Here is a 27,999-nt window from a genome sequence, read left to right on the forward strand (position 1 = left end):
GATATGACTGTGTATAGTGACCCATGGACGACGACAGTGTGATGCGCTACTACCACCGCGCGCCGCCACAGTCACAGACAGTTTCAGAAAGCCAGAGACGGAAGAAGAAGAACATTTAGCCCAGCAGGCAGACCGCTCGTAAAGAGCACGCCACCACCACCCCAAGGATTTTTATCGACGAAGTCATGAAGTGGGCGGCTCTGGGTTGATCCGACCGCTTGATCCCTGATCAGGACTCATGCGGAGCGATATCCATCTCCGCTCCATTTGATGACCCGGAGGACGAACACCACAGTGTGATAGAAAATTCGGTCCTTTACCATCCCAAATTTCACAATGACTTCAGTATCACCTACAGACCACTCCGAAGTCATCGCTGAAGGTACGGTGCCCCGTTTCTCGGATGACTCATCAGGCCAGTGGTTCTCGACTCAGTAATTATTGAAGGGAACCAGTGGTCGCGCCAGTGCACTCTCAGAAAAAAGGGTGTGAAAAGGTGGTAACTTCTATAGTCACCACCTAGATGAACATAGCGTCTGATAAAGGGTGTAAAAGGGTGGTAAAAGCAATTATCATATATCCAAATTGCTGCAAAATGGCGTACGCCCCCCTCGCTCACCGAATCAGAAGTGGTAACCCTATCATTCGTGGCAGAGAGTGAGGTAGCAAGTAGAACTTTGCAACCTTTTCGGCACAAGATATGCGACAAATATTACCTCCTTAAAGGTATAACAGCTCCACCCTTTTTTCTGAGTGTGTGTGACTTCGAGGAACCTTCTGCAACACAGTGGTTGACGCAACCGTGTAAAGGTGAGTCAGGCGAGCTAGATGTCGTACAAGTAGCGAATTATTGGTTTTGATTTATTTATTTCGTGCGATATTATTTGATTATTTATTTTGAGGTTGGACTGTCGGTTGATCCGACCGGTGATGACGATAGCTGCTGACTCTACAGCAGGGGTGCCGAACTCATTCTTGCCCACTGGCCGCATTGAGCCATGGAGGAACTACGCGGGCCGCATACCACGGGTGTGGGGTACCCTGTTCCTGATATAGATGACGCAACATAGAACTTACGACGACACAAAACGTATATATTTGCGTTGCTGAATCATATGGTCAGCAATCCTTTTTATTTGCTGTGTGCTGAGGAAACTTGGCACCTCTTGTTTTTAACTATTGTGTCAACATCAGGTGAAAGTAATTGCGTAGTTGCAATCTTCAGGACTGCGTTGAGGTGTTCGTTTGTGAGTTGTGAGCGTAACTATGACTTATTTGGGTTCGTCAGAGAAAACACCTCTTGGAAGACCTATGTTGATACAGTTGTCTTGCGGCGTAAAGCCACGAATTATTATTATTAGGCGTTTGTTTTACCGAGCATGGACGGGCTTCTATGCGAAAACATACGTATATTCGGATGCTTTCGTGTTCGTCCAACGTAAGAATAAAATCAAGGCGCACCAACTTCAGCGAATTTCTTCTGTATCGGTACGTCGCACTGCATGCACTCAGTTCCATTTGTAAGCCATCAGGAACGTTGTCCACAGCTGCAGAAAATAGCGACCAAACAAGCCCGGTTTCAAGTATGAACTCGAAGAATCTTTGCTCGGATTCACTCGGGAGATCGCCAAGCCTATGAGTGAATCGGTCCGTTTTTGGTGGCATTGAAGGCACCAATATTACAAATCGGCTATGTAGGTTTCCTTAGAAATTTTGCTAGGAATGTACTAGTAATATCAGTTAAGTAAAAATCAGCCACGCAGGGGCAGGTTTAGAGAGTCATCAGCAAAGACGACGAAAGTAACACAAGAGATCCAGACAGGGAACGTCGAATTTTCAACATTTAATCATATGATTAAAGGTTGATTATGATTAAAAGTTGAAAGCCCGATGTTCCCTGTCTGTCTCCGTGTTACTTCCGTCGTCTTCGCTGTTGTCATGTACCAACCGGCCCCTGTTCATCTCCTATTTAGAGATTCATCGGGCGCAGGTCAATGGCAACAGTTTTCTATCACTAACCAATGCAAGATAAACTGTACGAGTACAGAGCAAGACAACACCGAGTGAAGCTTGGGGCGATTTTTTTATTTAAATTTATTTTTATTTTTTGCTTGGGGGCCACGCGGGCCGCATAGCAATACCAGGCGGACCGCCACTTCGGTACCCCTGCTCTACAGTTCCCGAAGAACGTCAACCGCGACGTCGGGGGTTTCAATGGCAGTCCCAATGCCGACGATGAGCCATTGGGAACGGTCATGTACCAATGATGGCCGAAGGCAAGCCTTTGTATGCACTCCAGTTTCACTCGCTCACAGTATCATGTTTGCGGAGCCTTAGGACAAGGTTCGCGGAACCCCGGTTGAGAAGCACTGCGCTATGCGGATCCATTTGGAGAGCAAATTTTGCCCCACGACGGGTGAAGACCAACTGCCTATTCCCAGCGGTGTCGCAGAGGTTTGCGTCCCCAATGGAATGTCATAGTGCCTTCCGCGGAAACAAAGCGTCTTGCACAGCGCATGGCGCTGCAATCGGAGTCTCTATTCTTGGATAGCATTGATCACGCCGTTTAGACAGTGACGTAGCCACGTCGGGATTCTTCGGAACCACGACCGATATACTGTAGATAGTGCTCTTTCGTTATGGCCAACTGGGTCCACGTTTTGCTCCGGGAAAGTGCAAAAATTATTCCGTTGGTAGAACCAGGCCAGGTGTAGAATTTCCATTGGCAGAAGCAGGATGGAATTGGGGAAGGACAGGCAAAACATTTTTTCAAAGAAGCAAAACATTTTGACCCACCAATTTACGTGGGTTTGCATGGGCAAAACGAGTAGAACGTGATAGAAGATAAGAGGTATGGGCGCGACAGGTGATGTTCTTTTTGCCCCGCGCGAACCCACGTAAACTGGTGGGTCAAAAAGTTTTGCCTCTCCTTCCCCAATTCCATCCTGGTTTTGCCAATGGAACAATTTTTGCATTTTCCCGGCGCAAAACATTGATCCACCTTTGACAATGGAATTCACAAGAAAACATTCGCCGGATTTACCCTGCACACCTTCCAGTGGAAAACGTATCTGACCGATGCAGCTGCTACACGACACTTGCACTCTACGACAACAGGGAATAATTTTAGTCCTTCTGGGGAGTTGCCACAACCATTAGTACCGTAAGGGACTAACGGGCACCAAATGCGAAGTTTAGGACTAAGTAAGGACTTAATTTCAGGATCAAGGAACTAAAATGGAGACTGCTTGCAATCTATAGTCATGTTCAATCTAAGAACGGGATTGCCGGCGCCCCTTTTTCTTCCTATATACTTATTCACCAGAAGACAACATGGTGTTCGAAACGTTGTGTACGTGATTTCTGCGAGTCATACTTACGTTTTGTAAAGCTTATTCTCGTAGTTAGATGTAATAAGAGTATATAAGATGCCGTTCTTATGTTGAATACGACTATAGAGAACTAGAAGGTGCAATTGCTCCCCAATTTACTCAATTATCCATATTTTTTCTTAGAGTGTAGATAAAGGAACAAGGAAAGCTGGACGAGTTGAGTGAAATTAATAATAACTAAGCGCGAAAGAGACAGGACAGGAGGACGACGTGCTACTAACCGAACGCTACGACAGTTTGACCGTTTGACTCTGTGCAGGGGAGAAACCACGTGACGAAGTGTCCTCCAATCACAAGGCAGCAATAAGAGGGTATACAAAGACCGGCATGGGTACAGAGAAGAAACCACGTGCGCCTCAACCTTGAAACGTTAATGATGGAAAGTAATTGTTCTGAGGCTGAACATACAAATAGACAAACAACACAACCTTCAAGTTGCCTGAGAGCCATGGGCGTCGGCAGGATTTCGTTTTGAGAGGGGCAGTGCAAGAAATGAGTGAAGAGGGAGAGGATTTTGGGAGAGGGTGTTTTGAGCGAGAAAATCCGGAAACACAACAACTGAACGATTGCATTTTCATGTACATGTTCAACACTACTGACTGTGACACAGCACACCTATTTGCGATATATTTACTTTAAAATAAGCTCTGACCTGTCTTTCAAACAAGACCGCATTTTACGGATCTCCATCTTTGCACTGCGGAGGGCACTATGGCTTTGCATCATCACTGCATGGACTTTAATGCTTACTGTTCATCAGAGGATGGAAGGAGCATTCGTCGAAGTGCCTGCATCAAGCATGCAAGAAAACGAATTGGAGTTGAAGGGCGGTATTAAAAGTCGACAAATCGAATTCTACGCATACATAGTAGCTGCTGGATCTAGTTATGATTTTTTTCGTTTCGTGCAAGCAGCCAAGAGCAAGAAGTAATACAGCAATATTTACCTTAGACGGACGCGCACGCTTGGACACCGTAACAAAGAAACTGCTTATCCTTTCTGAGGCACGGACATATAAGTGGCAGATACAGTGCGATACCAATGACAATTAACAACATTGACAAACGAGAATAACGGCTCTGCTGCTTTTCTAATGCCTCGTCAATAACTGCACCCATTGGACAATGGAGACGTGTCACGTGCCGTTTCTGCCGCGAAAGATCGCCGAATTGAAGGACTCGAAGCATTTTTATTGTGCATTTTCTTTTGACGAAAGCTGCCCCGTTCCCTCCTATGCGTGGTGCAGTGATATGGTGCAGTGACGTGGTGCATGCGACTGCGTGGTACAGTAACGTAGGGACAAAAATACACAATACTTCGGGAGGGGTTCTATGGAAACTTAGACTTAGGAGGAGGATTTCACTCTCGTTTTTCTCCTCCCAAATGCACTACCAAAGATACGAGCTCATGTGGACCTGAACCCCCCTTCCCCGTTACGGCCGCAGTGCACGAATGCTCGAAGGCCACGAGTGCGGCGTCATTTCTGTTCCGTGTTTTCTCTCTTTCCCTCTTTGGACCTCTTGTGTATTCCAGAAGGACACAGATGTTTTATGGCCCTATTTTCTTCGTTCACCGAATTCTTCTTTCGCGGCTCTCTTCAGAGTTTGCACGATTTGACTTGAGGGGTGGCGAACAGGAAGCCAAACCGCAGCTTCGGAACTAGCCGATGGGGCAGTGTGGGTCTAAAGAACATGAAAGAACTGATGGTTCTTTTCAGTGACTTTCATCTTTCATCGTGGGTCTAAAGCTTGAGACGCGAAAATCACAAAAAGTCTCTAACAAGCACAACACGATCGCAGCAGTTCTACGTTTGACGTGCGAAAGAACACTATGAAGCGAAAGTCAGAGTGCATAAGCTGTTGTGATGTACGTGTCTTGAGGGGGGCACCTTCCCCTTTTGCACCCCCTACCGACGCCCATGCTGAGAGCATGAACAGTCGAAACATGGATGGCAGTCGTAGAAAAAACCAGGCAGTCCCGCCGCTGTCTGGCTTTTTCGATGACTACCATGTTTCAGATTCAGATTCAGATTCCTTTACTTCCAAATGTACATAATTATGAACAGTAGAAACGGGACTGTGAGGGCGAACCCTGTACGATGGAAATTGATGTTCTGAGACTGGAACACAGAGAAGGACAAACACAGAAAGCCTCAAGTGCCTAAGAACCCTGTAGTACAGCCCCCATTGTGAAACACTTTTTTACACTTTTTTATTTTGTGACAATTTAAAACGCAAACAGTCCTGTTTTCAACTGTTCATGCTCTCAGGCAACTTGAGGCTTGTTTTGTGTTTGTCTATTTGTATGGGGTGTAGGAAAAAAGGTCCCCGGAGAAAAGGTCCCCGGAGAAAACGTCCTCAGCGAAAAGGTCCCCGGAGAAAAGGTCCCCTACGCCGATTCATCGAATGCCGTTTCATCGAATCTGTGGACGCCGGTTTTTCTTGTGGTAACGTGTGAAATGCGTAAAAGGCTCTGCTGACCTAACCTTGGTCAGGCGTCGATGAAACGGCGTTCGGTGAAATGGGCGGACACGCTATTCATTCAAACACGGGGAAAAGATGTACATTCTGCCTTGGATAACATGGACTGGTCATAGGTTTCGGATGACGCACGTCAAAGCTGGTCCACTAATTTCAGGATGACTCAGGATGCTCTTTGTGGCAATGGCTAACACACCTCACGTGGCAGTGTCCTGCCGTTGGGATCTGGTTCAGCGGATAGAGCTAACAGCAAGAAGCGAACATACGTCCGATCCGAGAGATAACGCTGAAGTAAACAGTTTAAAAATAATACTTCAAAAAATCCAAAGTTAAAAATGCACGTTTAAATCTAAATCATGAAAATATGCATGGTGTCGAGTTCCTGGGTGCCGAAGTAGTGGTCGTTACAATACATTTCCTTCTTTCCGTGCTCGGTGTCTGAAAGTTCAATACGCTGCTCTTTTCTCTCTCTCTCTCTTTCTTCTTCAACCACTTGCTACATCTCTGCGGAACTCTTCTAGTCAGTCCCATGGGTTTGGACCGGAATCTCGATTTAAGCGTTCGAGTACAAGACCATGTCAACAATACAAAAATGACGTGAAAATTCGCGCTCTAATAATCACCGATTCGAGTTACGAGCGATAAAGTATAACTCCACGGGAGAGACTCCCGAGGGGACCTTTTCTCCGGGGACGTTTTCTCCGGGGACCTTTCTGCTGGGGACGTTTTCTCCGGGGACCTTTTTTCCGGGGACCCTTTCTCCGGTTCCCATTTGGATGTTCAGCCTCGGAACAATTACTTCCCATCATGTTCACCAGATGCCTCTGCCATCTACTTGTGCCCACTGCTTGTGTCGTATGTATGTGTGTGTGAATGAGAAGAAATGTAGGAGAGAATGTGATGGGAGTGATCGCGTGTCACGTCAGTCAATAGAGGCTCCTGGCAAGTCTTCGAAAAGCAGATGCCAGCGTGGTCGAATAGGTCAAGGCGCTCGACCGGTAATCGAGAGCTGCCTGGTTCAAATCCCGCCGCTGTCTGGCTTTTTTTTTTATGACCTCAATATTTCAACTTGAAATGTTACCTTCTTATCTTAGAGAGGGACCAATGAGGTCGCTCCACGGGCAATAGGGGAGACAGGGAGACGGAGGAGCTGCGCAGACAGCTGACATCCTTGCATAGCGTATTGAACGAACAAGTTTAGAACAAATAGAACAGAAGAGCGGGCGGGACATAACTTTACAGTTACGAATCCAGAAAGGCAACTTCTTTATCTGACAAGGATAGTAGCCGGAAGAGAAGCTAACACGTATCGCCGGCATTTCTAATATGAGCTGCCTCCACTATTTCACGCGTGCACTGATCTTTGTGGGAAAAAATACTGGGAGCCTCATGAAACAGAGGCCTACCATAGCATGCTTGGCAGTGAGCGGACAACTGTGAAACTTCATGCTCCCGTAATCGAACGTTGACGCAACGGCCTATTTGGCCAATGTACAGAAAGTGGGGTGTTAGAAAAAAGGTCCCCGGAGAAAAGGTCCCTGGAAAAAAGGTCCCCTACGCCGATTCATCGAACGCCGTTTCATCGAATCGGTGGCCGCCGCTTTTTCTTGCGGCAATGTGTGAAATACGTAAAAGGCTCTGCTGACCTAACCTTGGTCAGGCGTCGATGAAATGGTGTTCGACGAAAAGGCGTTCGATGAAATGGCGTTCGATAAAACGGCGTCGATGAAACGACGTTCGATGAAATGGGCGGACACGCTATTCATACAAACATAGGAAAAAGATGTATATTCTGCTCTCGATAATATGGCCTCGTCATAGGTTTCGGATGACACATGTCAAAGCTGGTCCACTAATTTCAGGGTGACTGATGATGCTCTTTGTGGCAATGGCCAACACATCTGACGGGGCAGTGTCCTGCCGTTGGGATCTGGATCAGCGGTTAGAGCTAACAGCCAGAAGCGAACGACCCGAGAGATAACGCTGAAATAAATAGTTTAAAAATAAGGCATCGAAAAATGATATACATTATTAAATGATATACATATAAATATACATTGTGTCGAGTTCCTGGGTGCCGAAGTAGTGGTCGCTACAATACATTTCCCTCTTTCCATGCTCGGTATAGCGGAAAGTTCGCCACTCTGCTCTTTTTTTCTTCTCTCTCTGTTTCTTCTTCAACCACTTGCTACACCTCTGCGGAACTCTTCGAATCGGTCCCATGTCAACAATACAAAAATGACGTGAAAATTCGCGCTCTAATGGTCACTGATTCGAGTTACGAGCGATACTCCACGGGAGAGACTCCTGAGGGGACATTTTCTCCGGGGACCTCTCTGCTGGGGACGTTTTCTCCGGGGGCGTTTTCTCCGGTTCCCCAGAAAGTGACACGTGGTGGGAATCTTATAAACAAGACCTTCGCGGCATGGTATGTATACTTGTGTGTGTGCGAGATAGGACAAATATTTTGTTGTATCAATAACAACAGTGCAACAACAATAACAAGATATTGTCCATCGCATTGGATAATATAGTTCTACAGGTTTCCCGTCGCATTTAATCCTAATGCAGCGGAATTTAATCCTTATACCGTGGAATTTAATCCTCATGCCGCCACTTTAATCCTTATGCCATGGGAGTTAATCCTTGATGGCATTTGATGTTCTGAGGCTGGAACACAGGATAAGGGACAACAACACAGAAAGCGCCTAAGTGCCTAAGAACAGTGAAAGAAGGAAGTCACTGAAAAGGTTAGCCAGCTGTATGACTCGAACCTCCATAATACACCTCCCCAGCAACTTATTCTGTTAAATTTAATCCTCGTGCTGCCGTCCATATGCCATGGAATTTAGTCCTAAATTCTCGGGTTATATTTTCATTACTCTTTTAACTACAATGCGATAGTATGGGACTACCTATATGATGTATGACCTGTTATGACTATTGACGACTCACAACGGCTACGACTCTCTGCAGAAAATGACCTGTCTTGATTACTTCCATGTTAACAGGTAAAAGTTGACTGTGTACTCTTGCGGCTATTATTTGTCCATAGTGAGGTGATGTGATGTGATGTGATGTGAATAAAGAAAAAAATGGGGATGTAAGTTTCGACGAAGTCAAACTGGCTACCCCAGTACACTTAATACAGAAAGTTCAATCTGATGATGAGATGATGAAAACGCAAAAGGATGATGTCCAGAGACGAACAGAGATGATAATTGAGTTCAACATGTAGGTCAAAAAGTTCAAGAGCTGCGCCCAAGTTAGAGTAAAGTGGCGGAATCACCGGGGCACACACAGGACACATCACACATTCACCGTGTCATAGGATGTCCATAAGCCCGGTTGCATGCAAAAAGTCTTCAAGTGCCCTTAGCGCCTTGTCGGACGAAGGAGGACCTAATAGTTTCGTGATGTCGAAGGCTCGGGAGTCCAAACGAGAGAGGCTTGTCTCTAATGCCCTTCGAGCATCGACGTACTTCTGACACCTGAGAAGGATGTGTTCTACATCCTCTACAACGCCACACTCACTACAGTTCGGAGAGTCTCGCTTTCCGATTTTGAAGAGGAGACGTGCGCTGTACGGTACATTGAGCCGTAGCCTATGTAGGACAGTTGTCGTTTGTCGCGTAAAGGAAGGTGGTACTCGAAAGCGTAACCCTGGGTCGACCTTGTACAGAAGCGAATCCCGAGCCGATCCTGTTAACCAGGAGGTATTGCACATTCTTTGTTTTAACTCGTTCAGCATTCGCCCCGCGTCACCCTTGGTGAAATAAATGGGCAACGCCTGGGCGCGCCTTAGTTGAAGAGCCCGGCGTGCAGCAGCGTCCACAGCCTCGTTACCTGCAATGCCACAGTGGCTAGGGATCCACTGCATTTGGATGTCATGACCTTTTAAAACTGCTGCATGGTGTGCGTGTAAGACATCTTGTGCTGGTGTCGCCAGAGATCCCGTAGTAAACATGGTAGCTAGGGTCTGTAACGCACATTTTGAGTCGCTATAGATGGTCCAGCGAGCAGCTGAAGATTGTGAGTTGATGAAACTTATTGCCAAGAGGACTCCATAAAGTTCAGCGGCCGTTGCAGAGGTGACGTGAGACAGCCGCACCGCTCTCTCAATATTCGCCTCCGGGATAACAAATGCACACGACGAGCCGGATGATGTCGTAGAGGCATCCGTGAAAATCTGCATCCTGCCTGCGGAGCTGTTTAGTAGCTCAAGACTGAACTGACGAAGAACATGCGTTGGTATATCCTTCTTTCCCGGGAGTCCAGGCACACTAGTTCTTACGTCAGGAGGCTGCAGGACCCATGTTGGGATATCTGGTAATGCATGTGGCTTGTGTTTCGGAATAAGACCACGTTGTGTCTGGATAGCTTGGGTAAAAGAAGAGTGGTGACGACTCATAATGGCTCGAAGCTGAGGATGGCGATGGTGACGCGTTGCCAACCGCACGTAGTGGCGGAACGTTTCTTGCATCCTGAGAGCTGATACAGGTGGTTCCCGTGCTTCTGCCATGGCTAAAGCGTTTGACGTTGCTCGAGGAAGGCCAAGACAGAGCTTGACGCCCTTTGCTAGGATAGACTCTAACACCTTCTCTGTGGTAACAGGGAGGTTGTGTAGCAAGGGGATGTGATGTGCAACCATCTGACTTATAAGAGATCGGTGAACGCTGAGCATTGCCCGAGGAGATGTGCCCCACCGGGAACCGCATAAGTAACGAAGAACATTAAGACGACTCTCAGCTCTTGCTTTTAGACAGCGCACCTCCGCTACCCATGACAAACTCCGGTCGAGAGTAACGCCGAGAAAGCGGTGATGTGGTACACGACGTACCTGATGATGACCAATTTGTAGCTGAAATCCATAGTGAGGTAAAAAACGATTGTCTGTCAGAAACATTGTCTCTCGGTGCCGTCCACGCTTTGGGATCATTTTTGTGGTAATTAGGTCTACACCTACTTTGTGCATTACAATACAGTAGTGTATGTATGACTATCTCTATGAATTACGGCAGCGGAGCACCATTCACCTTTGCAGTGCTATAAGTCGAACGACGGAAGCTCGGGTCAACGCGGCTGTCGCATTAATTTTCATGTATGCAGCTATCAAGTATGAATCAAAGTTTTTATGACTTGAGTTTCTTGATATAGCACGTGTCTCCGTAATTCTCCGTCTATGTGCATCATGGAGTTTCTTCAGGTAGTCTCATACTATCCTATAGCAGTGCAAAGGGTAGTCATAGTTCATTTCTAGCTCTAAACCAGGAAATAATCATAACAAGTCATAGCTTATGCATGTTATGATTTATGGTTGATAAGGATTGGATACGACGGGAAAACCTGTAGTTATAACTTATAATATATACATCGTAGGTAGGAAGGGGGGTAGTAGCTCATATGCACCAAATGCTCAGAACCTCCAAACGCCCACATGCACCGAAAAAAAGTTGGTGGTTTTGAGCGTTTAGTGGAAATGAGCAGGAGGGGAGAAGCTGCTCATAAGCACCGAACGTCCAGAACATCCGAATGCTCATATGCACCGAAAGGCGGGAAACCACACCAGCTCCGGTGGCGCAGCGGTAACGCGTGCACTTGGAGACTGGGAGGTCCGCGGTTCGAATCCGCGGGCCGGCTGTGCCGTCTGGGGTTTTTCCTGGGTTTCCCTCAGATGTGTAATAGGCGTATGCCGGCACAGTTCCCCTAAAGTCGGCACATGGACGCAGCTATCCTCCCCCCGAGCGGATTCCGCTCGGTCTTCCACTTCACCCTCTCCTCCTCTCCACCACCTTTCCCTTCCCGAGAAACATGCCGCCAAATCAGGCAGGCAGACCTCTCGGGTTCCTCCCAACGACACTCCTCCTCCTCCTCCTCCGCGGGAAACCACAAAGGTCGGGTTTTCTTCTCCCGCATTTCAAACAAGGTCATAGGGTGAGAAAGGTGGAATGAATGACGACCACCAAGGCCGTATTATGTGTCAGTTTGGATGTTTATGAAGTTTGAATTTGGCTGAATGTGTGGGCTTGAATGAGGTTATCGTGAGTCAACGGGTGTTTGAACGTGACAAACACGTCCGCCGTCACTCTTCTATTGTCATGCGCATGCAGCATGTTCCTAATTGGTGGACTTACGTCGCGAGACAACTGTGATCATGAGCGATGCCACAGCTCGCGTGGCTCACTGGTTAACGTACTTGCCGTGTCACGTCGAGACTGGGAGGTACCCGGGTTCGAATCCCGGTGCCGGCTGTGCTGTCTGGGGTTTTTCCTGGGTTTTCCTCAGACGCTTTCAGACATATGTCGGCACAGTTCCTTTAGAAGTCGGACCAGGATGCACATTCCCCCAGGCCGTCAGTCGTGACGTTGCCCACCTCTGTGAGGCCGACAACGGCGAGACCTTTCATCATCACCACAGTGTATTAAATTCGCCTACCTGAGGTAGAGTGTGACTGACAAAACGTCTAAGAGAAAATACCGAGAAATGACCGATGGACGGATAATATAAACAACATGGAACGCCGTCTACTCCATAGCGGCTAAAGCTACATATTCTATAGGAAACGAGTAAACATAAGAGAAAACGAGTAGTAAAAATAAACTGAAGAAATAAACTGAAATAAAATTAAACTGAATATATGTTAGAGGATGAACGATAACACCCAGTGAGCTTGAACTAGCGGCGCAGGAAGGAGGCTTGACGCTGCACAGCGTCGCAGTCAGCCACTGGAGTCATCGAATGGTTCTGTAGCATTCGCTACAATTCCACAGTAGTTTGCGGCGTGAAGCGTACATTAGAAGTAGTTTTGGCATGTGTTACAACGTGTCTGTTTTTGCATGCTGTTGCCTAGTTAGGTGTTTTTGAGGGCCTAAATACCTGTCTATTTTCATTGTTTTAGCACGTAAATTTCCGAGTTCTACTTATAAGAGGAAGTAACGTTGATCTTGAATGTCTGAAATGGTGGGCAAACAGAAATGAGTTGAAAACCAATCCTCCAAAGAACCAAGCCAGTCATCTTCCAGACCGAAGATTGAAGAACTATAGGAGCGAGAATGTGTAGAGCATGCTGGATGGAGTTCCGGAAAAAAATAGTCCGGAAAAGTTGGTCCCCGAAAAATTGGTCCCTGGTTGCGTGGCGGAAAAAATGGTCCCGCGCGGTTCCGTGCGCCCAAAAATACAGGAGCGTCGTTCTGGACACCTGATGAACCGTATCATAGCCAATCAAGTGCTATCATTCGCCCTCCTAATTTGTTCGAAATTGGAAGGCATGCTTTTTTAATTAACATTAATATTTAATTTAACATCATTAATGAACAATAAATGCTGCACGCCATTTAATGAGGATCATAAAAGCGGTTTCATTTGCTGCACCGCTTGTATTGTACAAATCGCGTCTGTTCTTTCTGTTCCTCTCTTTATTTTGCTTGAGTACAGACAACGCGACAAGATCAGGAAGCAATAGACGAGTTCAGAAAATCCCAGTGCTCTTTGCGCACGCATTGCATCCTGGGCGCTTGCTGAGCGAGGGAACGAAGAATAATCCTTCATATTTCGCTTTCTCTGACCTTGACACGTCGTAGACAATGGATCGGTAGGGAAGAAATCGGAACCGTTTGCAGGCCACCCGTTTCCTTCGTATTAGTAAACTCCCACAGTTCGAAGCGACGCTAAGCACTCTGGGATTTTCTGAACTCGTCTATTCTGCAATGTCTGCTACCTTCTCCTAAAAGTGATAAAAAAAAGTAAGAGTCGTCTTTCTGCAGAACGAAAAATTCAAATCGCAGTTCCTTCTTATTCTCACTGATCAGGCCATATCTTCTGTTTCGTCGACCAACTCGTGGAGTGGTAAAAAGTTGTTTGGATTTCTGTAAAACACTAACAGCTTGGAGCAGTGTGAATGAGAACTTGAACTGGAGAGTCCCAGCAAAAAAATTTAAGTAAAAATGGTAGACATTGATGCCAACGAACTCATACTGGAATATCGTTTTGTGTCATTGAGAAAAAGAGAGAACGCCAAACAAAGAGACGCCAAACAATTTTTAACGTACACATACAAGAAAGCCTCCAGGAGAGCCTAGGAGGAGATAGAGATAGAGATAGGAGGAGCCTATGAGAATCCTTGCATTTGCGTCAGGCTTCTATATTTTCTGACCACACCAGTTACTGTCGCTGATGCTGAAAGAAGCTTCAGCACAATGAAATTGATCGATCAAGAATATCCTGCGCTCAACCATTAGAGATGTCAGGCCTTCTTAGTTTGTAGTCAACCGAAAGCAAGATATCATATCTCTAGACTATGACGCATTGATTAACCAACTTGCGAAGAACAAGGCTCGAAAGAGGGGTTTTGTGTAAATGCTCACCGTAGGGCTATGTATGCATAATATAAACTCTACATAAATATCGTATTCCAGCTTCTGCATTGTAAGTAGGGAGTGACTTTTTCGGATTTAATGCCTTTCTCAGATTCGGGGGGTAATAATCGGGCGCTATTTTTAAATCTGTAATTCGGGGAGAAATCGGGCGATAATTGTGCCTTCGGGTGTTATCAGGTGTTTTTGTTTCTCCTCTTGTCTATTAAGTCCTTTCCTAATCTCTCTTTTTTGTTCTTTTGTTGTTGTTTCTGCGAGATCGTGACCTTCCAGCGGTAATCCCCGAAGGTATAGACAGTGTTGACACACCCGCGAGTATTGCTTGGAAAGTAAGTGACCCATTCTTACATGTGTTACACGTGACGACCTTTGTTTGTCTTCAGTGGAAACGTCACTTGAGGATTTCATAGTGACTGGAATTCGGGGAGAAATCGAGTTTAACCCGAATTGGTCAGAGGTCAGTTCGGGGGGGGGGGGGGGGATAACCGGGCGGAATCGGGTTTAACCCGAAAAAGTCACTCCCTAATTTGTAAGTGAGCCCGGACATATGTTCGGAGCAGGCGTTCTTTGTTACTACAGCCCTGGGAGCCGAGTGCCTTTCGAGCTAGAATCAAGTCTTTTGTCCTAGGCTGCCTCCGTGTCTATGAAAATAAAGCTCAAATTGAAATCTATAAACGAGAAGGCGCTATTCGTTCTGGCTACATACAAGCAGGACCAAGCTGTTACATAAATTTCAAACTGACACATTAAGCGGCCTTGGTAGTCGCCATTCATTCCACCTTTCTCACCTATGACCTTGTTCCAAAATGCGGGAGAGGAAGAACCGGTCTTTGTGGTCTCCCGCCTTTCGGTGCATATGAGCATTCGGATGTTCTGGGAGGAGGAGGAGGAGGGAGGAGTGTCGTTTTGGGAGGAACCCGAGAGGTCTGCCTGCCTGATTAGGCGGCATGTTTCTCGGGAAGGGAAAGGTGGTGGAGAGAAGGAGAGGAAAGGGTGAAGTGGAAGACCGAGCGGAATCCGCTCGGGGGGAGGATAGCTGCGTCCATGGGCCGACTTCAGGTTCTGGGCGTTTGGGGGTTTTGGGCGTTTGGGGGTTATGAGCATTTGAGCGGTTCCCACACCACGTTCCTTTGAAGTGGTTGTGATTACGTTGCTGACCGATGCTTCCTTTATCGTATCGTTCACGTTTTCGACTTCTTCCGACCCACTATTCGCTGGTGACAACCACATTACACGTGGCGACCTATATTTAGCTGAGTAAGAGTGCCCTCGTGTATGAACGGGTGTATACAGGGTGTCCCAGAAAACGTGTAATTGAATTATAATAAAAAAACTACGCCACCTACACTCTTAAAAATGAACTTCACCACATAGCACGCTCCTAGCCAACCATCATCTCGAATGATATCGTTGTCTGCTCTGATTTGTTGAAAACGGGAGGCGTACGCCTTTTCTGTGACAATTATGAACGGCATAAGTGTCACAAAAAAGGCGTACGCCTACCGTGTTCAACGAACGTGTTCAACGAAGCGTGCTATGCGGCGAAGTTCATTTTTAAGAGTGTAGAATCATGCGGTCAACGGCATTTGTTCTTACTAGATTTTTGCCAACTCCTGACGTGAATGTAATGTATCGTAAGTTTAATTATGTAAATATTTGCGATCTGAACTGGGAAATTTGCCAAGTAAAGGTCACTTTTTTACCCCACCAATATGAAGAGCGTGCCGAATTCACTTAAGTTCATGATAATTGACCGTGATATTCATGAGCTATCCCATTGGAAGAAATAGCCGAACATCACGCTTTTCGTAGCATCGAACCATAACGCACGACGACTTTTTGAGCGCAATGGCTCTCAGTCCGACGAAAGGAGGTTCCAAACCCAGCCCACAGAGTGATAGTAGAAAAAGTGACAGTTCCTGAAATTGTGAGAGGGAAAGTGCGATCCCAGCGAAAGTCGGACGCGATAAGCCATACCTGTGTTATCTCTCTCTGCGATGCAGGTGTGGGCTGGGTTTCCAACCTCCTTTCGTCGGACTGACAAGGATTGCGCTGAAAAATTTGTCGTGTGCTACCTCTATAGAGCATGATGTTCGGCTATTTTTTCTGATGGGATAGCCCCTGAATATCCCTGTCAATTATCATTAATTTCAGTAAATTAGACACGCTCTTCACATTGGTGGGGTAAAAAAGTGACCTTTACTTGGCAAATTTCCGACTTCAGTTCGCAAAAACTTACATAATTAAACTTTCGTTACACTTCATTCACATCAGGAGGTGGCAAAAACTTAGTAAGAACAAATGCATTTGACCGCATGATTCTAGATGGTGTAGTTTTTTTATTATAATTCAATGACACGTTTTCTGGGACACCCTGTATAAATTAGAGTACTCTGCTAGTTCTATAGCAATGTACATCAAATGCGCAATTAATCGATACTCATGTACAACTCGCATTCATTGGTTATTCCAAATAACATCGATATTTCGCACGAACCATGATTATGGTTGGGAAAACGGATGTTTTTATTCATTTATTTACTTGAACATACTGTTGTGGCCCTATACAGGGTGTTCAAAATTAAGCTTTCACGAGCGCTACGCAAACACAGCGATGACAGGAAACCGGATGATAACTTTACGCTACTTGTGTAAGAAACAGCTGCTGCTAATTATGTAGCACCTGTTTCTTACTCAAGGAACAGAAAAATAGCAGCTAGTTTTCTTTCGTTCGCCTATTTATAAAGTGCTAGTGAAAGCACAAAATTTGAACACCCTGTATACACTCGTCGACCGTTACAGGTGCGGTAGTTTTACGCGAAAGATTCTAGGTTGCTGTAAAATTCGGTTGGTTTTTGCGCGGAAAACACTTCATTCGGGAGGCTGTTCCAGTCGTGAACGGTTTTGGGTGTTCTGACTAAGTGTTCCAGTCGTGAACGGTGAATTCCTCGATGGCAAAATCATGCTTATGTCTCGAAGAAGGTCGATTATCAAATAATAATCTGGTAGATATGAGCAGTGAGTTGTTTAGCGATTGGTGTAGAAGCTTTAGTTTGGGAAATTTGAACAGTGAGTCTAGCGTACAGTGAGACTAGCTCTGCATGTAACGCATGTAACACAGCGAGGACGCAAATGTTCTCGATCGAAAATCCCTGTATAGATGAATCTGGCAGATGAATCGCCTTTGGATACTTTCGAGCTTCGTTTTGTTAGCTACTGTGTGCGGATCCCAGACAGTAGATCAGTATTGTATGATAGGAAGCACAAGCGCCTTATTACTGCGTTAGCATTAGAAGGCTCATGTCAAAGGAAAAACGGCGGCGTCTATCTGGGGACACGACAAAGAAAAGAAGGAAGGAGATACTATCACAGGAGCAGCTTAAACGAAAACAACGAAGACAGCGGGAAACGACACGCGGGTTATGATATCTTTAGATTCAGACTGCGACTGCGACTTTAGACTTTCAGAGACTGCGATGGATGCTGATATGCCCATCCAAATTAAGGGTTTCTCCTACATCACTGGAGCCAAACGTCCTGGAAACCGAAAGGCCGGAGTTGCCATCTACGCTAAGGATGACATCAGCGTTACACTTCGAGAGATTCGCAGCAACCTTCACGAATACGGAGTCCTGTGCCGTACGCCTTCCCACAGATCTCAACGTCGTTACTGTGTATCTCCAGTCAGGGATTACACACAGGCAAGCGGCAATCGCTGCAAACCACATGATGGACTGCGTTTTGCTTACTCAGGAGTGGGTCGTCATGGTAGGAGACTTAGATATCCGTTCTCTGTGCTTGTCCGTTCTGCCGTCCCCAAAGGTTCGATCTTCAATGACCGAGGAACGTGCGTGGGCCACGTCTACCAAACGACGCCTCTTGGTCGTTACTTAGGGTGGCGCAGGCCTTCAAAAAACTTTAGGAAGATCCATTCGTGGATCCCTTCAAAATGCGTCAGCAACGCCTTACGTAACACGAACCCCGAAAGGCGAAAAGAGGGAGAAAAAGAAGGAACCAAAGAAAAGAAGCAAAAAAAAGGCAAAAAAAAAAGAAGCAAAAGAGAAAGGAGGCAGCAAAACAAGCAATCGAAGAAAACAAGCAAAACAGAAAGGAGGAAGCACAAGAAACAAGAATGAACCAAAGGCTTTTGCTAACGCATTTCCAAAGGATCCACCAATGAACCTTCCTAAAGTTTTTGTAGGCAGTCAGTCTAACCTGAGTATTTGTGTGTCAGAGAGTTCTTTGTATGGAACAGCCGTTGCCGTGCTTTGTTCACAACGAAGTTGACATGCGCATTCGAAGACAGGTTTGATTGCAAGTGCACTCCTAAGTATTCGAAAGACTTCACAGTACTCAGGGGTAGATTTCTTATACAGTACGTATGGGAGAACAGGGTAGGCTTCCTGGTAACATACATGACAACACTTTTGTCGATATTTATGTTTAACTGCCATTGATTACACCATTCGACAATCGATGTAGATGTAAATATAGACACATGTTGTTCAGAAAGATTTAAAGTTCATTACCTCGCCGGCCACATGATATAGTGCAAACTGACGTCATACCTACGCTACGCCACTGGTCAAGATAAACAGTTTTAGTAGATCGTAAGCACTCTACGAAAACGATACGCTGATACAAAAACGACACAAAAATTCCAATATCAGCAACGTGATGTCATCAACTTTCAAGGAGTAAGGCGATTGGCTTATGTTTTCGTAACGGTTATCGTGAACACTTTCCGATGTACTAAAACTTGCTAAAACTCTATTCGATAACGGGAAAGATGTGACACCATTTGTTGTTGTCAACGAATGACCAATAATATTTGCGCTACATGATAAGAATCTATTGCCTAGCACTTACCGAAGCGTCGTACATATACCAACCACTGTGGGCCGACCTGAGGGTTCCGACGACGATCGCGTGCTAACACCGTTCGTTTTCCCAGGCAATGCTAGGCGATGTGCTACAAGGCAGTTACGCGTTTCCCGCGCAAGTGGCCCCAATCGATCCTTAATCAATACTCGCTCACTACGAGGTGATGACAGTCCAACTATATAAAGTTGCCTCTTGCAACTACATCTTTTCACGACGAGTGTTGCCTGCTGTTCAAAGCATAAGAAGGATGATAAAAAAAAAAAAAAAACACTGGTGGGAAGGTTGATTAGGAGAATGGCTTGGAAATTCCTACTCCTCAATTAACCGGAATAGAGACAGCTTATATACGCATCGCAAGACGAGTCTACGTGGATTTCGGTGTATCTGTTATTTAACAATCTGCGTGTGCGCAAATGTGCCACAGGCTAAATTTTGCTTATGCACATTCAAGAATTTAATTTCCGCTTTTGTCAATGGTATTGACAAGACCCATCCATCTCGTTTTATGCGCAAGATGTGATAGGTCTCCAACGTTTCTCTTGTCGTGTGGTTTTCGGCCGTGGTATGCTCCAAGATAGGTGAGCAAATACAACGAGAGGTCAAAATTCTCAGAATGTTCTTCACCTCACCTCGCTGTCAATCTATGCAGTCCTACCCTTCGTTACGTGCACCATGTAGCCACACAAGCGTACGCGTACTCACCTCACGTGTAAACCTACTCACAATTATTGTACTATACCGGCTTTTAAAAAAAATATTTACAGATGTTTTGTCAAAAAGCTATGAGAGCAGCATAGATACCGTTTTCGCAAATGGGTTATACTGCGAGGGCAACATTCTTTCGAAGAGAGTATACAGGGTGTTCATTTTTAGCATTCACAGAATTTTTATGAAAAAGCTATGAGAGCAGCATAGATGTCGTTTTTGCATTTGAAGTCTACGGCCAGGCGGACATCCTCTGGACGAGAGTATGTAACTACCAGATGACTAATTACCTGAAATTAATTAATTAACTTTTTAATTAGGGAATTTAGGGCTAAAGCGAGATAGCAGATTGATTATCGTCGTTGAACGCCATTCCACGTTTAAAAGATCCTGAAACACGCACGTGCGTTAAAATATCCATGCCCGAATTTTGATATGCAAATGAGCCGAAACCGAAAAAGCGCGCCTGAGGAGCGCATCACTCTCGCCGACGGAGCCTTAGCTGGGCCGGAAAGCGGTTTATCCGGCCAGCTGAGCGGCACCTACTCCAATCATCTCCATCGCTCCAAATCACGTGGCCCTCTGATGGGAAATGAGCGCTGCACTCCCTGCGTTCCCGGTCGCCGCGGTTTTGGTTTCTGCACATTTGCATATCAAAATTCGGAGATGAATATTTTCACCCGTGTGCGTGTTTCAGGATTTGTTAAACGTGAAATGGCCTTCAACTAGGATAGTCTCTCAATCTACCATCTCGCTTTTGCCTGAAATCCCCTAATTAGAGAGTTAATTAATGAATTTTAGGTAATTAGTCATCTTGTAGGCGCACACTTTCTTCGACAGGATGTCCGCCTGGCCGTGGAACTGCAAAAATGACATCTATGCTGATCTCATAGCTCTAAGGCTAAAAATAAACACCCTGTATGACTACTGTATGACTAAATACATCAAATTCATTAATTAATGACGTTAACATTGCCTCGAATTTGAGGTAAAAGAACACACGACAGACTCACGTGTCTTCTAGTTCTTCTTCTCGTCCTGTGTTTTACCTCAAACTCGTGCCAATGTTAACGTCATAAAGCGACCACCAGCTAGCCTGCCTACTCCTGTTATGTTCATTAATTAACTATTTAATTAGGGGTTTTCGGGCAAAAGTGAGAGAGAAGAACAGGAGACAATCCTCGTTGAAAGCCATTGTAACTTATAATCCCGAAACAATTGCGCGTGGCGTGAAATATCGATAGCCGAATTTTGCTATACAAATGAGCCGTAACCGAAACTGCGCGCATCAGAAGCGCAGGGAGGACTGCACTCATTCCGTGTCAGACGGCCACGTGGTTTGGGGCGACGGCCGCTTTGTAGCCCATGTTAGCCCAGGCGGCCCAAGTAAGCCGACGAGGACGAAGGTTATGCGCCCGTAATAAGCGCGGTTTTGGTTTCGGTTCATTTGTACTGAGCAATATTCGGTGCAGTGGAGATTTCAATGCACGCGCTCGTTCCCGGATTTTATTAAAAATAGAACGCTTCCGACGAAGTCTATCTCCCATTCTGCTTACTCACTTTTGCCCGAATAGTTAATGAATTTTAGGTAATTGATTATTTGGTATTGCATACACTATTCGAGAGGATGTCCGCCTAGCTGTATAGCTATAACAAAGTTGTAGAGCGCCGTGAAAAACACCCGACCGAATCGTTTCCGACAAGATACGCTTTGTGTGGCTTTTTTTTTTACAGCCTAAACAGAGAGCCTAGAGAGCCCGCGAAAAGAGCGCCACGTGAGAACGCGCCCGCGTACTGTCACGTGCGATTGCAACAGACATTGTCACGTGGTATGTTTTTGTGCGATTCGATGCTTTTTTTAACTTCCGGTGCCTTTTCTTAAAAAAGTACTGTGCCAATTTCAATGTAGTGTAACTGTAACTTTTGTACGATATTTCTCAGACACATGCAAATACAATAACAGGGGAGATTTCGGCACGAATCACTGCACGAATTACTCGTCAATGACTCGTTAACGAAAGCAAACTAATCAGGCGGCTGAACATAAAGAATATCTGAATCAGAAACAGTCAGCATCACTTTCAAATCTCATCTTCCCGCTCCCTTTCTAGTGATACTAATTTGCTGCATCTTAACTTTCGTGGCTCTACGTGGTCCCTGCTAAATAATCTAATGTGCTTTTTTAGCACGTTAGATTTCAGATAACACTAAATCAATTAACTCAACACATAAAGCTTTGTAGCATAGAGGAATTGGACATTTGCTGCACAGGTAGAGCAAATTAGCGCCAAGCTAGCCAAAGTAGCACCGAGTGCTGTTTTGGCTACCCTTGACCACCACATCGGCTGCCCTCAAAACATCGGTGTAAACCACTCGTTGTCGGCCACAAAATTATGTGACACAACAGGCACGGAGATATTCTGCCGAGATATACTGCGCGTAATAAAAATTACCAAGTTATTCGTACAAAGCGCGTATACACTGTTATATTTCACGTCGGAGATGCAGCTCAATCACGGAGAACAAAAGGGCCAATCCACAAATACACACAGGAAACGCCATTGTTCATAAAGCACGGTACACAGCTTATTTCTTTCAGCTTAGGCAAGTGTCACTGATTAGTCATTGAGTAATGACATTGCAGAGCTCGAACCTGTTAACAGAAGTGTTGCGAACGATGCAATTCAAGATGAGCGGTAATCGTGCATCCCTGTAAAGGCTACGCAGGAGACGTGCGAAGGTAAGTTGCTACCGAAGTCGATCCTTAATCAATACCACCTTTACTGATACTCTGCAAGAAACTTTATACACTGTGATTGCAGACACATAGATGCCGATTTCTACGCTTAATTCTTCGCACACTCATTTATTAACGTCTCGGTGCGATAAATTATAAAGAGGACCAACTATGCGTGTATGTTTCTACCTCTATTGCGTTAATTTGCGCTCGCTGCTCAGGTCATCATCTTCCTCCGCTCCACTGACGCATCCCGCGGAATCAGGCGTTTCGGAGGAACGATGAAGTGCACCATTGCATGCTGACCGCTTAACGCCGGTTGACGTGTGAATGACTTACCTTTTCGTTTGCGAGGAAATCTCGCAGTAAAAAGTCCAGCATGTTTTGGGAGGATACTGGCAGGCTCCCTGTTAGGTGATCATCTTCGATTTTCATGGGCTATGTCCTCCTTCGTAGATAGCGCCATCTCTGAATGGACTATGTACGAGGCACGGGAACGGCGCGCAGTTTTAAACCATGGGTCAGATAGTAGAGCGAAAAGAACGGCGAGGAGTGTCGGCATTGGAAGTACCAGCGGAACAAAACGACGTGCAGCTGTAACCATGTACCATGTATGTGGAAGTTATGTCGCGAAGAACACTGGGGCGACGAGTCGTTTGCGACACTTCTGAAGCCCAGTCACTTCCGAAGGGTCTTCACGAGATTTTCACATGTATCTGAATGCTGAAGGCGATGCGGTCGTTCTTGCATCGGTATCCTACCTTTTTTGTAAGCTTAGGTGGGTGTCCAAAGATCTGGCTGGAGAAGAGAAGAAAATGACAGAGCTGCTGCTACGAGCTGCAGAGCAGGAGGCCTCCATTAATGGATGTAGACACGAACGTACGGACAAACTCACGACAGCCGAGGACGTTCTCCCACTTCGAAGACACGCTTCCAAATCCAAGTGTAAATGCACCTATAGAGGTGCTTAAGTTTTTAGAAGACCCCCAAACAGATGTGGCTGTAGTACACGACTGCCCTGTTCTGTTGAACCAAGCATCGTCATCAGATTTAATACGAGCCTTTGTTTATTGGCACCTGTGGGCCAATTTGATTCCTCACCCCACCACCAGCAATGGGGTAGAGTATCGCCTCTGGCGATACACTCCCCATTCACCATCATTAGATAAAGTTATTGTTGTTTGTTCTTTGTGAATCAGATTCTACGGACGAACAGAAGACGCCTAGCAGATGATATCTTCGAGAAAGTTCTAATATTAAACTCGTCATGATGATCTAACAAATACCCCTTTCAACAAAGTATTTTGTATTTATATTTAAATACTGAAAAATTGTATTTATGCCCATCCCTGGTAGGCAGTTTACCTCACGTGGGACATCACTTTGCTTTGCTTTTGTAGGAGCTCAGCCCCTGCAGTGAACAGACACATCCGCAGAGACGACTGTTTCTTTGTTGACGTTATAGAGTCCCCAGTATCGGCGACGATGCATCCATCGTACAAAAGCATCCTGTTATGACTGCCCAAGTAAATTCGTATTCACAGCTCAGCATTGCTGTCAAGGGTGCCATAAGATAGGTCATGTGCGGGACAAAACGACCTAATAGCGAATTCCATTGGTCGCTGTTACACTGTTAAAATAAAACTTGACCACATAGCACGCTCTCAGCCAACCACCATTTCAAATGATATCGTTCTCTCTCCTGATTTGTTGAAAACAGGAGATATAACAATCAGAATTGTGGTTGGCTACGAGCGTGTTATGTGGCGAAGCTCTGCTTTAACAGTGATACTGCAGTAGTTCCATGTGGTGTAGCTCATCACGTGTAAGGGAGTGCTATCCTGCGAGGAAAAGTGACCGCAAATGGTGCCATTTCCTGCTTCAAACGCAACCAGTGGTCCCCGCGAAGGACGTCCAGGCGTCGGAATAGCTATGGGTAACTTACGATCGCACTGTTCCGTTCGAACGTTGCTGACACGAGCAATGAGTCTGAGGCCGTCGATGGTATGCTTTCCTAATAAGTTGCGCTTCAGACCTCGAATAACAAAGCTTTTGTTGTGAATGGAGATGCAAACGACATGTAAGGGAACCATCATCGAGTCACCGTGAGACTAGCCGTCGCGGCGGTTGGGGAACAAGCTGGGGTATGCTGCTGAAAGGTATATGAGGCGAGGCGAGGTATGAGGCGAGGCGAGGCGAGGTATATGAGGCGAGATGAGACTGACATGATAGTCTCATCAGCCCTTGTCTCAGTCAGTCTTATAAACCATTGACTGCAATATTGACGTCACACTTGGATTAAGGCGACAACGTTGTTGCCGGGAAATCCTTGCACGCAATACGCTACGGCAGTACGTCTCTGCGCATGAGAGAAAGAAAAGGTTGTTGTTGTTGGTGGTGGTGATGGCGAGAGGGCTCGCCGTTGTCGGCCTCACAGAGGTGGGCAACGTCACGACTGACGCCCTGGGGAATGTGCGTCCTGGGCCGACTTCCAAGGGAACTGTACCGACATACCTCTCTAAGCGTCTGAGGAAAACCCAGGAAATAAAAGGTTGGAGAAAGCATGTGACAGAGCGTCTGTCCACTCAGCCGCAAGCAGCAATGAGGGTACGAGGGGGCATTCGCAGACGGGCCACAACACTACGGTCAAAAAGATGAAGCAACGTGGATCTCACGTGAAGTTGTTGTGGTACCTTGAACGATCCAATGAGACCGTTCTACGTGCACGAGGGGAAAGGGAGAAACTGAGGGGCTGCGTGAAAGGGTAACCTAGTTGCATAGCGTATTGTTGCCGAGTGTCGTCGTTGCGAGCTTCGGAGAAAATGCCGCGATGGCTGGCAAAGCCATAGTGTCGCAACGAGTGCTCGCTAGCTCATACTCGGCCGAGGACACAAGCAATTTGGTGGCACGATACATCTTTATGAGATGCGTCGTTCTCCGCGAGGAGTGCGTTACGTTAAAAATCCCTCAGGTGGGCAAAATAAATCTGAGGGCCGACCACAGTGGACCGCCGCGTATGACCGTAGCTATCTCACGACGTAAACAACCGCATTACTTATTACTAGAGCGAAAGCTTGAAACCCACAACGGAATCGGTCTCCAAGGGCGATGCGTAAGCGTCTGTATTTGTATATGACCATCGGTTGTTGCGGAGTGGCTCGCTCTCCACTTGCTAACGTCCTGTCGTAGTGAGTCATTTCTGCGCAGTGTTCCTCTACAGGTCTGTGCCAAACCTACTGTTTACAAGTCCGCAGAACTTTCATTCCAAGTGACACCATTCTAGTGACCATTCGCATGATCCGTGATATCGATATAAAAGACCTTTGCAGGGCGTTTCGGTTGAAGCAAGCCTTGAAGCTTCACCGCACAGTGTGAAGAGCAATGCGCGCTTTTTCGTATAGCATCGGCGATGTGGTCTTTTTCAAAGTAAAATTCCAGGAAACGCATGACCTGGACCTGACCTGCCACCTGGAACCTAGTTTTGAATGCTTCCTCGATCCATTGTCTTGCACCAAGTCGTCGCCAAACGTGATTACTGGATAGAACAGACCAACATCAGATCGCGGATTTAATTTCATTTATTGAAACCCTTAAAGGCCCGAAGACATTACATAAAGGGGAGTAGGCAGGTATATACCAGTTAGACACCATAAACAGGACAACAGAAAAGCAATGTACACAAAGAGAGACTGTAAAAATGATTATAAGCTATTGCACACTGCCGTTACCTTACATATTGGCAGCCGTCATCAGGCGAACACACATGCATAATAACGCTGTAAGTAATAAATTAAAAAAGAAATGTAATAGGTAATGTAATGTAATAGGTAAAATAATGTAAAATGTAATAGGTAATAAATGTAAAATAAAAATGTAATAAGTAAAATAAATGTAATAAATTATGACGTACGGAATAACAATTGTTTTCGCACCCAGGCAGTGTTTCGACAGAACCTAGTTTATGGGGATGCATTACAAATAACGTAGACGAGACAATTAATTAAGTCACACCAAAAGGGAACAAGAAAGAGAATTAGGCAGTGGATATTCGTGATGTAAAATAGTAAGAGCGTGTTTAAAAAAAAGAAAAATGCTCTCTAGGACGGTTACAATGTCATTTTGGTAAGTTATTCCACAGTTGGATGGATTGGGGCAAGAATGGGTTACTGAGGTTTGTTTTCGATGCTATTACCGACGAATTTCAAACTGAGTAATGCTAATAATGAATGCGAATGATATAGTATAGACGTGTGTCTATAGTGTCGCGACCACTTCGATGAAGTTTATGAACGAAAGATAAGCTAGCGGTTAGATCCTTTTAACTTAAGCTGAACATGAATTGCGATATATCCTAGCGATTTGTTTGCCTTTGGTATAGCGTTGTGGATGTTACTGTGCCATAGGTCTGGTACACCTAGATACCTATGTGATCGTTAGTGTGAGGACTCCAAATACGTATGTACCTGCGATTGATGGTCTTGGTCGACCGAGTAAACGACGTGGATTTATATGGTTTGCCACCTTATGGCAACAACCAGTCAGAACACAATTGGTGAACACAACTGCCAAGGAACAAAAGAATGAGCCAGCCACACATTTGTCCGTCTGACTGACTTGTGCTTTGCTGTTCGCCAGTGTAACAGCCACTTTCTACGCTCTTTCGCCGCAAAGTGAGTACAGGTACAGGGTCATATACGGGGCCTGTTTTTACACCGAGGAAGTCTGCTATGCTGCGTAGCTGGCTTTTCCTAGCTTTATATCTGATAAGGATAGCCACTGCAGTACTGAGACGAAGATAACAATGAACTAAAATCTACAAGGACTACTGGAGGACATGCAGAACATCACCCGTCGATGTTTGCATCGTCTGGCTCGTAATAGCCGGAGTGCTCCCTGTGCTTCGCTGTAACCAATGCAGCCCAGGTCAGATATGAAAATTTGCTGAAGGCTACATCCATTTCAAAGACCTATTATCCGTCGAGGTGTACCGGAAATGACTGAGCCTTCTGTTGAGTCTTGCACCACAGAATTGCAGGTCTTGAGCAACCGCTCGCAATTATTTGTACTACCTAAACCAGGGACCTGCAACTTCACAGTTCAAGAGCTAGATGTGCCTACACGCGCGTATGTCCCTCCGCAGGTCCTCATAGGATAGGCACTTTTGTAACCTATAGCTGCACCTCTTTTGCTGAACACAGTTAAAGGATAACCTGGCAGAACACTACTACTGGACCAATGGAAGATATAAGGACAACACCTAAAAACTGCGCTAAGTTCACGCAGGATGACTGTGCCAACGGCGCCCCGAGCACGAAGACCCGCGGCATTTATGGAGAGCTCTTGGAGAATGTGGACAGCTGGATAGCGGGTCTCGCGCTTGGACAGCTGGACTACTCCATAACGTCGTCTTTCCCTTGGACGGTACGGTG

At 45.8% G+C, this 27,999-nt stretch overlaps 1 protein-coding gene and 1 long non-coding RNA gene across 2 annotated transcripts in view; one reads left to right on the forward strand and one right to left on the reverse strand.

Annotated features, from left to right (window-relative positions):
* The window catches only part of LOC135377883 (cyclic nucleotide-gated cation channel beta-3-like), a 72,154-nt gene extending 49,187 nt beyond the window's left edge, over positions 1-22,967 (reverse strand). The window contains exon 1 of the mRNA XM_064610616.1: positions 22,910-22,967. Coding sequence (XP_064466686.1) covers positions 22,910-22,951 — 42 coding nt within the window. The 5' untranslated portion in view covers positions 22,952-22,967. The remainder of the gene's footprint in view (positions 1-22,909) is intronic.
* On the forward strand, positions 287-27,833 carry LOC135377886 (uncharacterized). Its single transcript, XR_010418211.1, has 3 exons — positions 287-382; positions 22,478-22,573; positions 27,769-27,833. It is a non-coding gene; the product is annotated as an uncharacterized LOC135377886 (long non-coding RNA).
* Positions 27,834-27,999: the final 166 nt, after the last annotated feature.

Source organism: Ornithodoros turicata, chromosome 1, assembly GCF_037126465.1.
Source record: "Ornithodoros turicata isolate Travis chromosome 1, ASM3712646v1, whole genome shotgun sequence".
Lineage (NCBI taxonomy): Eukaryota > Metazoa > Arthropoda > Arachnida > Ixodida > Argasidae > Ornithodoros > Ornithodoros turicata.